A 17,575-nucleotide genomic window follows, 5' to 3' on the forward strand; every position below is an offset into this window, starting at 1 on the left:
TAAAAATAAATTTCTTTTATTAGATTCATTTATTATCAAATATATATGTCTTTTTTCTTTCTTTTTTTTTATTTATTATCCGTATATTTTAAATAGAATTTATTGCTTTTCAATTTTAACACTTACGTTATGGTTAATTTAATTTTATGAAGCTCTTAATTCACGGAGTATATATATATATATATATATTTAATTTTAATATATAGTTTTTATATTAGCATTTATTGTTATCGTTATCTTTTTTTCCTATTTATTAATTTTAATTTCATTTCCAAATGAGCTGAATATTAATCAACAAAAAATGTTAATATGCGCTCTAAACGAGAAAATGAATTTAATTCGCTAAAGCAGGGGTAGTTTAAAAAAAAAAAAAAACCATGAACAAAGGAAAAGTTTTGCACAGCATTATTGGAAATATATTCAGTCACAAGTTGTATTAAATCTAAATGCCATAAATAAAGCAAGTTGGATAGTAAAAAAAAAAAAAAAATATCCGCGAGTAGATTGAATTTCTAAAGGAAAAAAAAAAAATTTTTTTTTTCAACTCTTAAAATAATTTATTTCACTCTTTTTCTTTGAAATAAATTATTTAAAAGTTTAACATAAATTTTCTCTACAATTTTATTTATTCTCAAAACAATGAACTATAAATATATTTTAATTATTATTAATATTAAATTTTCCCAGCAATATAGCAATATTCTTTATAATATAATAATTATTATTACGATTTCACAGGTTTAGTATAAATTGTTCTGAATTATACGAGCGTTTCTCTCTCTCTCTTTAAATATATATATATATATATATATATATATATATATATATGTATATATTCTGAGATATTTCTCTATAGACCCGAGCTGCCAGATAAGTAATAAGTATGAGACAGATATTCTCTTTCTGTGCTTGGAAAATTGCTTAAATTGAGCTTTTCCGAGACAGCTTGCAGCTGGCGAGTTTATTATCGGCATTCGCTGTAATTAAACCAACCCCGCATTTATGCTTTTACCCTTACAAATAAAACGTCTTGAGAAATTCTGATAATCGAGAGAAAAAAAATTCACTGCCAACGATTGTAATTAACTTTTTTTTTTCCTTCTTTTTTTTTGAGTTACTTTAGAGTTGATCAAAACTATATCGTACTCTTTTTTTTATGTTGATAGTACCGTTAATTAATCATATTAATAACACGATAAATTATAATATTGCTAATAATTTTATTAATCAGAAATTTACAGATTTATAAATTCTATAATTTTACAAATTTACAAATTTACAAATTTACAAAATTACAAATTTACAAATTTACAAATTTACAAAATTACAAAATTACATATTTACAAAATTACAAATTTACAAATTTATAAACTTCATTCAAAGAAATTACATGGAAAAAATAAATTAGATTAAAAAAATCGGTTACTTTACTATTGTCAAATAAATATTTACGTGAATTAAATAATTTTTTTTTCTATAGAAAGCATTTCAATATAATTATTACTATTTTCATATTATATTGAAGTTCGTTCTTTTTATATATTTATATTCTAATGGAATAAAATTTTATGTGTAACACATATATATATATATATATATATAAAAATAATGATTTCCACTTTTTAATTAACGAATGGGCTTTTTGTCATAATTTTTCACTCACATTTTTCTCTTTGCAAATATAGAATTGAATTTAAAGATAAAAATCTACTGTTTCTTTGTTAATTTAAGTTATCATTGTTAGCGCACATTCGAGTAATGAGTTGTATATGGAAATTATTCTCACAATGAATAATTATTTTCCTTTTTCATTTTAGTTGATATTATATTTTAACTGTGGCGAATATTATTCACTGACTATTATATATTTAAATGTAGAATCATTTTTAATTGATTAATTTTTTTTTTCCCCGTCATTATAGTAATTATTATTTAGTTAATCCATTTTTTCTCAATATATTTTTATTTAATATTAAATTAATAACAAAAATTAAAATAAATTAATAAATTAGTAATAATAATAAGAAATAATATAACAAATAAATTATTGTAAATATTATATATTATTACGCTGAAAAAAAAATTTATTTGATTCAAATAAACCGGTATTTGAATCAAATAAATTTTTTTTTCAGTGTATTGTTATTATATAATATTAATATTTATTTATTTATTTATAATAATATTATTGTATTATTATTAATTATTAATTATTTATATTATAAATAAATTAAATAATAATAATATCAAATATAAATATATTTTGATTTAAAATTCAAAAAGTGAATGTAAACATTTGAAAATGGAATAATTATATTTGACTGTTCATGCTACGTGTGTGTATGTAAAATGTATCGAAATTTGGAGAATTTAAAATGTCCCTTTGCATATAAAGGACGAAAAAAAAGTACAAGCAGATTACGTGCATCGTACTCAATTCGAAATGACTGCAATATTACCATCCCAGACTTTTATTGCTCTGCCCTTTGACTCTTCATTGAGGAAAAAGCAAATATGCTTTCTCTCTATTTTTTACTTTTCACATTCAACTATACTTTGAATTCTCTTTTCAAAAATCTCACAAATTTTAATTAGTTCCAGAAGTCATGTAGAATATATATATATATATATATCCCTTATTGAATTTTAATTTTATTTAATCAATTAATAAATATTAAAAGAATATTTGCCAAAAATAATTTTTTTATTAACAAATTATTATTCAAAATTTAAAAAAATGCGATTTTAACGATTTTTTTTATTAACAATAAAAATTAAAAATTTTCAATAAAATATTTTGTGTATTAAACAAAAAAAAAATTTATAAAAAGCTAACAAAAGTTTTTTACAATTTTTCACCTCTCTAAAAGCGTGGCCTATAAAAAAAACCTTCAATTTAGTCTCTCTCTCTCTCTCTCTCTCTTCCGGCTATATCCCTTTTATTTTACAATAAAATTTTTGTTTTTATTACTCGCATCATTCATCAAAGCTTTATTTTACAATCTGCTATTCCTGAAATGTTTATAACTCGAAAAAAAAACCCTGTTTCTAAAAATTGAATCTTGTGGCGCAAAAGTGTGTGCCTTTGATTAAAATTTCTTTCTATATAACTATATATATATATAGACATATACAGAGAATTGTTTTTCCCCTTTGTGGCACAAAAAACAACTTCAACTTTTTTATTTATTAGTTTCCTTGATTCAATTTTATCAAAGGGTCAAGCGTATGGAAGTACAATTTTTTTTTTTTATTCAAAAATAAAATTCGTTTAATGGAATTATTTTTTAAGTTATAATATTTTTTGCCAAATTGTTATAGAAATATTTCTGGACATTGTTATAAATCAAGATGAGTGGTTTTTCGATTATTTAAATTTTGTTACTGAACTACAAAATTAACTTGTAAAATATTAGTAGAGGTCAAATTTTTTGTCAAGACAAAATTTTGTCGAAACCTTTTTTTGTAATTGAAACATTTTTTTTTCAGTAGTAAAAAATAGTTTCAGACAGATTAGAAAATTTGTTTTTGGTATCAGTAGTAAAAGTATTTTCAGTCAGACAATTAATGGAAAATTATTATTATTATTACTGCCCACTTGGAAAGATTCCCCGGAAAGTGGCCCCTGGAGGTTCTATCAGAATTCCGCCGGAACTTCCAACGTAATTCCGTCGGAATTCCATCGGAGTTCCAAAGAATTTCCGATGGTATTCCGACGGAATTCCGATTAATTTTTTTTCCAAAATTTAAGAGCCCTAATTCCGTCGGAATTCCGTTGGAACCCGGAAAGTGCCCCCAGGAGGTTCTATCAGAATTCCGCCGGAACTTCCAACGTAATTCCGTCGGAATTCCATCGGAGTTCCAAAGAATTTCCTATGAGATTCCGATGGAATTCCGATTAATATTTTTCAAAATTTTTAGAGTCCTAATTCCGTCGGAACTCCGTCGGAATCCAATTGGAAATTCTTTGGAACTCCGATGGAATTCAGACGGAATTACGTTGGAAGTTCCGGCGGAATTCTGATAGAACCTCCAAGGGGGCACTTTCCGGGGAATTTTTCCAAGTGGGGTTTATTGGTAGAAAAAATAATTTTAATACGAATAATAATTGTAATAATTTTCTAATTCGAAAAATGTAAATTTGGTACCTAGAAATTTAGTTGAATAAAAATAAATTTAAAATGAAAATTTTTGTTAAATTCTAATTCGAAAAATGCAAATTTGGTACCTAGAAACTTAGTTGAGTAAGAACAAATTTAAAATGAAAATTTTTGTTAAATTCTAATTCGAAAAATGCAAATTTGGTACCTACAAATTTAGTTGTGTAAAAACAAATTTAAAATGAAATTTTTTTTTTAAATTCTAATTCGAAAAATGCAAATTTGGTACCTAGAAATTTAGTTGAGTAAAAATAAATTTAAAATGAAAATTTTTGTTAAATTCTAATTCGAAAAATGCAAATTTGGTACCTAGAAATTTAGTTGTGTAAAAACAAATTTAAAATGAAAATTTTTGTTAAATTCTAATTCGAAAAATGCAAATTTTTTTTTTTGAGTAAAAAAGAAAAATAATATTATATATTAATTATTATTATTATTTTTATTAATTTAATAATAATAAATATATAATATTTTCAGAAAAATATTTTAAAAACAAATTTAGAGAAATCTGAATTTTCATTCAAATAATTTCCGGGTTTATTATTATTATTATTTTTTTTTAAATTCATAATGGAGAAAATGAAATGATGTGTTTAAAAAAAAATATAGACAAGTGAACTGTTCTTCTTCTTCTTCACTCGAGAATTTTCAGGCAAAAAAAAAAAAAAAGGAATAACATAAAGCATAAAGAAGTAAACAAAGAAAAAAAGACTCTTTCTCTCTCTATCTCTCTCTCTCTCTTTCGAAATAAAGTTTAATTAGGTTTAGACGAAAAAAGGAAATGATGATGTTTGTTGAAGAAATGAAAAATTATACAATGAGAAGAGGCGCTCTGTGAAGTGAAAAAGGCGAGCAACTTGGAAAGCAGCTTAGAGAGAGGATGCGAATATGAGTGAGTGGCATTAATTAACCTGAAGGGGGAGAGAGAGAGAGAGAGGTGAAACTGTGCGAGGCGCCATTGTTGAGCTTGCGCGGAAAACTTTGTGTGAACCTTTCAGAAATGGTTTTCCACTACTACTACTACTACTACTACTACTACTATTACTAGGCAAATGAGCAGTCAAGAATAGCAACAGAACATCTGCTACTACAGCTCGTTCTCGCTTTGTCCCGAAAAGTTTTCCTCTTGAAGCGTGCGCGAACGCCATCTAAAATATGCTCTAATGTTACAAAAGGAGAGACTTTGAAATTTAACACAGGCATCTCTGACTCTTATTAATTTCATTGCTTAACCATAATTTAATTAAGAAATTAACAGGATTTGACAATGATACTTTGAATTATAATTCAAAACTTCATTTGTATAGCGCGCGCAATATATATATATATATATTTATATTATATCATTGTTTCAAAGCTTAAAATAGCGTCAAACAATTTTTTTCATTTATTAATTTGTTTCACTTAAAAGAAAAATTAAAAAAAGAAAAATAAAAATTCGGGCAATAAAAAATTCGAAACATTAAAAATTTTTTCTAAATAAAAAATTCGGGAAAATAAAAATTCGGTAAATTGGAAATTCTGGCATTTAAAAATTCGACGCACTTAAAATTTGAGTAAATAAAGAAAAAATTCGGACAATGAAGAGTCGATGAATTGAAGATTCGGGCATTAAAAAATTCGTATAAATAAAAATTCGGTAAATTATAAATTTTGACATTTATAAATTTGACGCACTTTATATTCTGGTAAATAAAAATTCGGACAATTGACAGTTAATGAATTGAAAATTCGGCCACTTAAAAATTTGAACAAATAAAAATTCATAAATTTGAAATTCGAGCATTAAAATATTCGAATCATTTAAAATTCGTGTAAATAAAAATTCGGTAAATTAGAAATTCGGACACTTAAAAAATTCTAATCATTTCAAATTTGTGTAAATAAAAATTCATGGAAATAAAAAATTCGGTAAATTATAAATTTTGACATTTAAAAATTTGACGCACTTTATATTCGGGTATATAAAAATTCGGATCATTAACAGTCAATGAATTGAAAATTCGGTCATTTAAAAATTCGAACAAATAAAAATTCATAAATTTAAAATTCGTGTAAATAAAAATTCGAATAATTGAAAATTCTGATATTTAAAAATTCGAAGCAAACTTAAAATTCGGATAAATAAAAATTCGGACAATTAAGAGTTAATGAATTGAAAATTCGGACATTTAATAATTTTTATCTATTAAAATTCGTGAAAATAAAAATTCGGTAAATTAGAAATTCGGACACTTAAAAAATTCTAATCATTTCAACATTTGTGTAAATAAAAATTCAGGGAAATAAAAAATTCGGACATTTAAGAGTCTATGAATTTGAAAATTCGGGCATTTAAAAATCCGAACAAATCAAAAATTTGGTTAATTAAAAATTCGGGCATTAAAAAATTCGTATAAATAAAAATTCGGTAAATTGTAAATTTTGATATTTATAAATTTGACGCACTTTATATTCGGGTAAATAAAAATTCGGACAATTGAAAGTTGATGAATGGAAAATTCGGCCATTTAGAAATTTGAACAAATAAAAATTCATAAATTTGAAATTTGAGCATTAGACTGTTCGAATCATTTAAAATTCGTGTAAATAAAAATTCGAATAATTGAAAATTCTGATATTTAAAAATTCAAAGCAATCTTAAAATTCGGATAAATAAAAATTCGGACAATTGAGAGTTAATGTATTGAAAATTCGGGCATTTAATAATTTTTATCCATTAAAATTCGTGTAAATAAAAATTCGGTAAATTAGAAATTCGGACACTTAAAAAATTTTAATCATTTCAAAATTTCTGTAAATAAAAATTCGAAGAAATAAAAAATTCGGTAAAAATTGTAAATTCTGTCATTTAAAAATTCGACCCACTTAAAAATTCGGACAATTAAGAGTCTATGAATTTGAAAATTCGGGTATTTGAAAATTCGAACAAATCAAAAATTTGATAAATTGAAAATTCGGGAATGAAAAAATTCGTATAGGTAAAAATTCGGTAAATCGTAAATTCTGGTATTTAAAAAATTCGAAGCAACTTAAAATTCGAATACACAAAATTTCGGACAAATGAAAATTCGGTAAATTGGAAATTTGGGCATTAAAAAATTTGAATTATTTAAAATTCGTCTAATAAAAAATTTTGGTAAATTGTAAATTTTGGAATTTAAAAATTTTAACGCTTTTTAAATTCTGGTAAATAAAAATTCGCTAAATTGGAAATTTGGGCATTAAAAAATTCGAATTATTTAAAATTCGTCTAAACAAAAATTTCTGTAAATTGTAAATTTTGGAATTTAAAAATTTGACGCCCTTAAAATTCGTGTAAATAAAAATTCGCTAAATTGGAAATTCGGACACTTAAAAAATTTGAATCATTTGAAATTTGTGAAACAAAAAAAAAAAAACTAGTAAAAAGAAAAATTCGCCAAAAAATGTCATTCATAAATATTTATAGGAAAGTGGTATTTACTTTTTTTTTTTGTCCATTCCCAATTAGAGGAATTGAAACATACATGAAATTAGCTGTACATATATATTACGTTAGAATCTTGGTTGGCAATATATGATATTAAATTAATTATTCTGCCGGGAGTCATGTAACGAATCAGCAGAGTAATGAAGTTTACGTGTCAAAGCCGTATACCGGTACTCATAAAGCTGGTATTTGAGCAAAATTCACCGTCGAACTGGAAATTTCATGAATTGTTCGACAGTGTGCATATATATATATATCCAACCTATATATATATATATAGACATTTTATACATTGTTATAGATATAAAATGACGTGGCATGTCCGATCGTAAAACTGAATCCTCAAGGCTATGGGAAGAGAGAAGAAATCCAGACGTTCCTTCTTGTCCTTTAAATTCCGGAAATTATTCTTCATCTTGGTTTTCAGATCCATTTTTTTTTCTTTACCCCCCTCCCCCCCCACGTCCAACGAGATAAAATCCTCTCGTAAATATTTTATAGCTTTTGCCCCTTCCAAAAATATTTTTCTCATTCCTTTATATAAAAAAAAATGTGTTTCTTTTTTTTTTTTTGTCTTTCATTAGAAATATATTTCAATACATAGGGGCGTTGAACAAATACATTTTTTCTTTGTGACACATTTTTTTTTTTTGCAGAAAAAGAAGGGAGGAAAGTTACAGATTTTTTTTAAGGCAATAAAATCGTTCTTTTGTTAGGAAAAAAAAAATGCGCCCTTTTTCATAGTAAATTCGTCACTTTGGAAGTAATTCGAAAGAAATTTCCTTTTTTTTCGGGGAATTTATTTATTATTTTCAAAGGGGGTTTCTGAAATAGAACATTTTTTTCAAAATTGGATTTTTTTTTTAAAATTATTTTATTTATTTAACTGTTTTTTAATTTTAATAATAATTATTTCGAGGCCTTTAATTATTTAATTATTTTTATTTTACCATTTTTATAATAATAATAATAATAATAATAATAATAATAATAATAATAATAATAATAATAATAATAATAATAATAATAATAGTTAAAAAAAATTTAATTTTTTCTCTAGGAAAAAAATAAAAAATTCTATTTTTCATTTTCGATTTGTCGTAAAGTTATTTACAGGGAAAAAAGTAAATTTATTTACTTTTAACGTTATTCGTTTTGAAATATATTTCTTTCTTTTTTTTTTTTTTTTACTGTTCTGCCCTTATATTTTTCGTTTTCTTGTACTTTGTGAGTCTCTCTCTCTCTCTCTCTCGCTCTCTCTCGCTCTCTCTCGTCTTTGAAGCGGGGTAAAAATATATTCAGTTGAATTTTTTTTTTTGTTGCCTTTTCTCATCGGTTTTTCGTGCGACATAAATTCTCATATATTCTATTGACGTGTCGTTTGTGACTTTTAGCAGGATTGACAGACACGAGTTTTAAGATTGCTCACTGCATTCCCTATTGCTTGCTGAAGTCAATCATTTGCTCATTTTTCAAGAGTATTGACAACTTCTCTTTCTCTCTCTATATATATATTTTTTTTTTCACTGAAAAAAAATAAATTTATTTCATTCAAATAATAATCGATTAGTTGACTGTTATTAAAATAATTATTTTTATTCAATTTATTATTTGTTTGAGTGTCAAGGTATTTTTTTCAAAAAAAAAAAAATTGAATAGTATTTTTTTCAAAAAATTATTATTTGAGCCAAGTAAATAGAATTTATTTTGAAAAAACTTAACATTTTGAGTCAATTAAATTTCATTTGTTTCAAATACAGAAATTATTGGTTCGAAAAAAATTTATTAAATTAAAATATAAAATTATTTAACTCAACTAAATATTTATTTGATAATAGTCAAAGTAACCGATTACTTGAATGAAATAATATTTTCTTTTTTCATTGTATATTTATATTTTTATAATTATATTTATAAATAATTATATATTTATATTTTTATATTTATATTTATAAATAATTATATTTATATTTTTATATTTATATTTATAAATAATTATATTTATATATTTATAAAAATATTTATATTTGTATATTTATACTTCTGAATATGATTTAATAAACGAAAAAGTAATTTTTAGAATTCTCTTACTAATAAATTTATTTTCTCAATTTTCCAGCAAGGGAAATTATATTTATTTTTTCCATTTTTAATACTTATTTATTTTAACTATTTGGGATTTTACATAAAAATAAATAAATTTAATAAAAATAATTTTCTTTTCTATTTTATAGAACACGGCTCTGCAAGCTCAAGGACAAGTTGGACAAGTTCAGGGTGGAGAAACGCAAGGAGGACCAAATACCGTCCTTAGGGTCATTGTTGAACATATGGTCTATCCAATCACTCTAGATATCCTCTATACGGTAAGTTAAATATAATTTCCCCTATTTTTTTTATAAACTCTCTCTCTCTCTCTTTCTCTCTCTATCTGGGAAAATTTTCCACTTACAATAAACTAAAATAAAAAAAACTTTTTCCATCTCTCGTTTAAAAAAAGGGGGTAATCATCAAAATTTAAAACCAGTTTTATAGACAAATTTTTTTACAGTGAATTGAACGAAAGTTATAGCTTTTGGGGGGGGGGGGAGAGAGAGGATGAGCGTTATTTTTTTTTTTGTATCTCATCAATTGTAGATAGAATAGAGAAAGAGAAAAGAGAGTAAAGGTCGTCTTTTCTTGCTAAATTGGATTTATGATAAATACATTTATGCTTTTAGAGTAGATTCTTTCGTTATTGCAGAATAGAGACTTTTATTGCAAGCGTGTGCAACAGTTTCTTGAGCAAAAAAAAAAAAAATAGAAAAGAAAAGAAAAAGGGTCAGTAAAATACAGTACAGTGTCGTTTTATTTTACTTTATTATATCATTTTTCCCCCCAAGACAGAAACAACACTGGCATTGCAATAAAAGAACTAGTAATAATAATAATAGTAATAATAATAATAATAGTAATAATAATAATAATAATAGTAATAATAGTAATAAAAAAATCCGGTAGTAGCTAAAATTATTGTTTTTGTGATATTAATTCAGAGGAAGAGAAAATAAATATAAAAAAAAAATTGTTCTCTTTAAAGTGAATCATATATATGTGAAATAAGTAGTGGAGGTCTATTAAATGTCAGACAAACTGGTATCAGAAAAATGAGTTTGAAAATAAGAGGATATTAATTTTATAGAAATAATCTCTACATAAAAAAAATTTTACACCGTTAAATGTTCACTAGGAGACAAATAAATATTTAGACATATTTTTTAATTTTCTAATTTTCTAATTCTTTTTTTTTTGTTATTTTGGCAAAATAAATCGATTTTAGTTGGACTTTTCAAAAGTTTGTAATTTTTTTTTCAGTAGTACTAGTCAATATTTAATCGGACTTGTTAATTTTTTTTGTGGTAATTTTTGTGGTATTCAGTAGTACAAATCGGTTTTAGTCGGACGTAATGACTAAATTAGAAAATCAGTAGTGGAAGCAAATATTTAGTCAGGCTTGCTAGTACTTGTAATATTTTCAGTAGTGCAAGTCAATAATTAGTCAGCCTTTAGAATATTGTAATTTTTCAGTAGTACAAGTCAATATTTAATCAGGCTTGTTAAATACTTGTAATTTCAATAGTATTCAGTAGTACGAGTAGGTTTTAGTCGGACATAATGACTAAATTAGAACATTAGTAGTCGCAGCAAATATTTAGTTAGAATTTCTAATTGTTTATTAGTATAAAGTAAATATATAGTCAAATTATTTTTAAATTTATGTAATTTTGTCAGTAGTACAAGTCAGTAATTAGACAGACAAAAAAAATTAGTAAAAATTAAATCAGAATTTAATACAATTTTGTAATTTCATCAGTAGTATAAATTGATTTTCGTCAATCTAATTTTTTTTGTTAATTGTAACGGTTTTGATCGGAATTTATAAATATTTCTAATTTTCTTTTTCAGTAGTACATGTCAATGTTTAATCGGACTTGTTAAATTTTTATACAAGTCAATATTTAATTAGGCTTGTTAAAGTTTTTGTAATTTTTGTAGAATTCAGTAGTAAAAATTATGTTTTTAGCTGGACATAATGACTAAATTTAAAAATCAGTAGTAGAAGCAAATATCTAGTCAGACTTTCTAATTTTTGTAATATTTTTAGTAGTACAAGTCAATAATTAGTCAGCCTTATAATTTTTTTAATTTTTTTAGTAGTAAAAGTAGTCAGACTCTCATTTTTTTCTATTATCAGTAGTACAAGTCAATATTTAGTTAGATTTTTTTATTTTCAATTTTATCAGTATTATAGGTAATTTTTAGTCAGACATAATGATTAATATTCAAAACAAGTAATTCCAGTAAATATTTTGTTAGACTTTTTGAAAGTTTTGTAATTTTGTCAGTAGTACAAGTCAATATTAAGTCAGAATAACCAAACTTTGTAATTTTTCAGTAGTACAAGTAAATATTATTTTAAACTTTCTAAATTTTATTTAATTGTATCGATTTTGATCGGAATTTATAAATATTTCTAATTTTCTTTTTTCAGTAGTACAAGTCAATGTTTAATCGGCCTTGTTAAATTGTTATAATTTTATTATAAATTCAGTAGTACGAGTCGAATTTAGTAGAACATAATGACTAAATTAGAAAATCAGTAGTGCAAGAAAATATTTAGTCAGACTTTGCAATTTTTTTTCTATTATCAGTAGTACAAGCAAATATCAGTAGTACAAGTAGTTTTTAGTCAGACTTAATGATTAATATTGAAAACCAGTAGTGCTAGTAAATATTTTGTCAAAACTTTTCTGAAAAGGCCGTAATTTTATTAGTAGTACAAATCAATAACTAGTCAGACTTAATTTTTTCTATTTTTATCAATAGTACAAGTCAATATTTAGTCAAATTTTCTCAATTTTCACTTTTTTTTATCACTTTTAATTATTATTTTAATATTATTATTTCATTATTATTTTACTATATTTCATTATTATTTCATTATTATTTCATTATTATTTTTTAATGACTCAAACTTCTATTTCACTAAAAAAAAAAAAAAGACAAAAAAAATAATTTATAAATATTTCACAATGATTGAAGTGTATTACATTCTATGTTTAGTGTGTAATAGAGTCACTATAACGACGTAAGTCGATGTCTTTTATAGAATTCTCAAGAGCTACATGAAGTGGCACTATATGTCGAGCCATTCGCTATATGATAGCGTGTACCATTAAAGGGTACCGCCATGTTATAATCTCGGAGAATATATATATATATATTTTCCACATATATATATACACATGTAGTGCAAGATGAGTAAAATGGCAGTTGAACGTCTAGTATACCTGGGAATAATGCCCTAGGACAAGGGTATGTTTCTGAGGGATCTGTGTGGCATCATTAGAGACGACAATCCTCGTTTTCATTCCTATGAGACACTGGGCAGGAAACCAGAAACACCATGGCGGTTAAAGGATGAGGAAGAGAAGGAGAGAGAGAGAGAGAGAGAGAGAGGATAACGGGATAACGGTAGTGCTTCCGGTTCGAGTTGAGTGGGCCATGCATTTTTAACACCCTCCTGGCTTTGCAAATACACTCGCGGCCTCTCTCTCTCTCTCTCCCCCCTCTCTTTCCTACTCTCTCCTTCTCTCTTCTATATTTCTCTTTCCCTTTTTCTCCTTCTCTCTCTCTCTTTTCCTCTCTGTATCTTTCTCATCTTTTCCCCTTCTCTCTCTCTCTCTCTCTCTCTTCGCATGTATAACACAAACCGGAAACTGGCTGCAGTCGACCGCAGAAACGTGTAAAACCAACTTAAGCCATGAGAGTAAACCAACCCTGGTGCTCTTTCCAATCCCCCCCCCCCCTTCTTTTTTTTCCTTTCCGTCCAACTACGTCCTTTTTCGCTCACCTCTCCCATAAGCGTAAACCGCTTGGAAGCGTCGCAAATGTGAAACAGAAACGTTATTAGTTTCCTAGACGAGAACGATAGCAAGAGAGAGAGAGAGAGAGAAAGATCTATTCACTCTCTACGAAAAGGGACTATATATATAGAAAACCAACGTTCATGCAACGCTCGTTGAAATTGAATTTAAAATCACGCCCCCGAAAAGAGAATTTGACATTCGACACAACTTTGCACTGCTCGTTTCAAATTTGATTACACGATGAAACATCAAGAGGAACGGTTTATTTTTTTCGAATTGAGAAAAACTTCAATATGCAAAAAAAAGAGAGAGAGAGAGAGAGTTTATAATTTTTTGTATAAATAAAATTTTATTTTCTATTAAAATATGATTTCTTTAAAAGAAGTATGTGTCTCGCTTTCTAAAACTCGCGAATTTATTTACTTTACTTTATTATTTATTTAATGTCAATTAGTCTTGTTTTAAAGTTTAGTGGAAAATTTTCATATTTCATATTCTCGTTACGAAAATCTTTTGGTAGAAAATAGTTGCAAATCTTCGAAACGTCAAAAATTATTATTATTATTTAAGAATTATTAATACAAATAAAAAATTTGAAATGAAATATAATAAAATTAATAATATAAGGGGTAATTCTATGTAAAGCGGAAACCGATGAAAAATTTTATTTTTCCTTTTCTAAAGATTATGGAGAAATAAAATTTTCTCAAGAATATATAAGGGTTAAATTTCACTCTCTAAGCCGTTAATGGAGCAACACAAAACATATCCCCCGGTCCTTGTTACGATTATCCTTAGAGCCGAAGATTTGCAGTTGCGTAAGTAGGCTTATAAAGCGACGAGTTGAGAATGGGGTATTTAGGGGGACGAACCAACATGTAATCAGGTCCAAAGATTACTATCCCATAAGCTGTCAGTTAAGTTTGAACCAATCGCTTAACTAAAATCTTGTCTTGAGCTCTATACCTATAGATATATATAGTAAACATTGTCTCCTATAAAAACATAAGGTTTAAGCTGTAAAACACTTTTCCCTTTGTTCTATTTTAATAATAATAATAATATTAAAAAAAATACTTATTTTTTAAATCATTTATGTAACTGCCTGATTTATTATAGGGCTGTACTACTTATTTTCAAATCGGTATTTATTTTTATAGAAAAAATTATGTCTGACTGAAAACAACTTGTACTACTGATAAAATTGAAAATTAGAAAATCTGACTAAATATTGATTTGTACTATACTGATAATAGGAAAAAAATTGGTACGTCTGACTAAATATTTGCTTGCACTACTGATTTTCTAATTTAGTCATTATGTTCTACTAAATTCGACTCGTACTACTGAATAATAATAAAATTATAACAATTTAACAAGGCCGATTAAACATTGACTTGTACTACTGAAAAAAGAAAATTAGAAATATTTATAAATTTCGATCAAAATCGATACAATTAAATAAAATTTAGAAAGTTTAAAATAATATTTACTTGTACTACTGAAAAATTACAAAGTTTGGTTATTCTGACTTAATATTGACTTGTACTACTGAAAAAATTACAAAACTTTCAAAAAGTCTAACAATATATTTACTGGAATTACTTGTTTTGAATATTAATCATTATGTCTGACTAAAAATTATCTATAATACTGATAAAATTGAAAATAAAAAAATCTAACTAAATATTGACTTGTACTACTGATAATAGGAAAAAAATGAGAGTCTGGCTACATTTACTACTAAAAAAATTAAAAAAAATTATAAGGCTGACTAATTATTGACTTGTACTACTAAAAATATTACAAAACTTAGAAAGTCTGACTAGATATTTGCTTCTACCACTGATTTTTAAATTTTGTCATTATATCCAGCTAAAAATCAAATTTTTACTACTGAATTCTACAAAAATTACAAAAAATTTAACAAGGACGATTAAACATTGACTTTTACTACTGAAAAAGAAAATTAGAAATATTTATAAATTCCGATCAGAACCGATAAAATTAAATAAAATTTAGAAAGTTTAAAATAATATTTACTTGTACTACTGAAAAAAAATTGACAAAATTTTGGTGGGTCTGACTTAATATTGACTTGTACTACTGACGAAATTGCGAACTTACAAAAAGTCTAACTAAATATTTACTGGAACTACTGGTCTTGAATATCAATCATTATGTCTGACTAAAAACTACTTGTACTACTGATAAAATTAAAAATAATAAGAAAAACTGACTAAATATTGACTTGTACTACTGATAATAGAAAAAAAATTGGAAAGTATGGCTAAATATTTGCTTTTACTACTGATATTCTAATTTAGTCATTATGTCCGACTAAAACCGACTCGTGCTACTGAATAATAATAAAATTATAAGAATTTAACAAGTCTGATTAAACATTGACTTGTACTACTGAAAAAGAAAATTAGAAATATTTATAAATTTCTACCAAAACCGATAGAATTAAGTAAAATCTAGAAAGTTTGACATAATATTTACTTGTACTACTGAAAAATTACAAAATTTGGTATGTCTGATTTAATATTGACTTGTACTACTGACAAAATTACAAAACTTTTAGAAAGTCTAACAAAATATTTACTGGCACTGCTTGTTTTGAATATTAATCATAATGTCTGACTAAAAACTGCCTATACTACTGATAAAATTGAAAATAAAAAATCTGACTAAATATTGACTTGTACTACTGACAATAGAAAAAAATGAGAGTCTGACTACTTTTACTACTAAAAAAATTATAAAGTCTGACTAATTATTGACATGTACTACTAAAAATATTACAAAAATTAGAAAGTCTGACTAAATATTTGCTTCTACTACTGATTTTAAAATTTAGTCATTATGTCCGGCTAAAAACCAAATTTTTACTACTAAATTCTACAAAAATTACAAAAAAATTAAACAAGTCTAATTAATTATTGACTAGTACTACTGAAAATAATACTAATAGTAATAATATAATAATTATAATAATTAATGAATAATATTATTTATTTGAGGATAAACGGATTTAATTATTAATTTATATTATATTTACAATAAAAAATATTGAAAATAAAAAAAAATAATAATAATAAAATACAATGTGACAGTAAAAATAAATTTTTTTCTCATTAAATAAAAATGATTTTCGATTATAAAGAGAGAGATTAAGTAATTAGCTTTATATGCAAGGAGAAGAAAAAATTATTATCAGAAGCAAACTAGAAGAGAGATGTAATAAAGTTTGGCTCGTTAAGTAAAGTCTAAGGTGGGAGCATATAAAATACATCTCTATCTCTCTCTCACTCTCTCACTTTCCTCTTGTAATAGTATTAATTGCACACTTACTATAAATAGAAAATGGCAAAATAGGATATTCGGTATATCGATCGAAAGTGCAACGACGAGGACGAGAGGCTTTTAACATTTATGCGCCGCGCTCTCGAAAGACTTGGTAACATAAATACACATAAGTGGTTGGCCCTGGCACCTGGGACACCCTAAATCTTACCTTATTAAGGCCACCTACCAATATCTTTTGGAATTTCCAACCCCCCCCCCCCTATCCCTCCTTTTTACTATATATATTATTCTATAGAACACTCTACGAAAGGGGATTTTGTTAAATTGCACTATTTGGTGACAATGAAAAATGGAGAGTATCATCACCTTCTTGTGTTTTAGTAGGTGTATAATTATCGGGATATTTGTCATTGATATTATAATATCATTCAAAGAGAGAGTTTTGAAAAAATTTTAATTTTTTTTTTTTTAAGTAGTACGAGTAAATATTTAGTCAGATTTTACTACACAGACAAAAAAAATTTATTTGATTCAAATACTCGATTACTTGACTATATTATCAAATAAATATTTATTTGTATCAAATAATTATTATTTGAATCAATTAAATGGTATTTGTTTCAAGTACAGAAATTATTGATTCAAATACAATTTATTTAATTCAAATAAAAATTATTTGGTTCAAATACAATTTATTTAATTCAAATAAAAATTATTTGGTT

General features: G+C 25.3%; 1 protein-coding gene across 6 annotated transcripts in view; it reads left to right on the forward strand.

Annotated features, from left to right (window-relative positions):
* The window catches only part of LOC127281875 (polypyrimidine tract-binding protein 2), a 492,268-nt gene that overhangs the window by 447,478 nt on the left and 27,215 nt on the right, over positions 1-17,575 (forward strand). For all 6 annotated transcript variants that reach the window (XM_051305847.1, XM_051305850.1, XM_051305845.1 and 3 more), the window contains one exon: positions 9,867-9,998. In XM_051305847.1, the coding sequence (XP_051161804.1) occupies positions 9,867-9,998 (132 nt within the window). The remainder of the gene's footprint in view (positions 1-9,866; positions 9,999-17,575) is intronic.

This window comes from Leptopilina boulardi, unplaced genomic scaffold, assembly GCF_019393585.1.
Source record: "Leptopilina boulardi isolate dan_hultmark-lab unplaced genomic scaffold, ZJU_Lbou_2.1 LbouV2_278, whole genome shotgun sequence".
In the NCBI taxonomy this organism is placed as follows: domain Eukaryota; kingdom Metazoa; phylum Arthropoda; class Insecta; order Hymenoptera; family Figitidae; genus Leptopilina; species Leptopilina boulardi.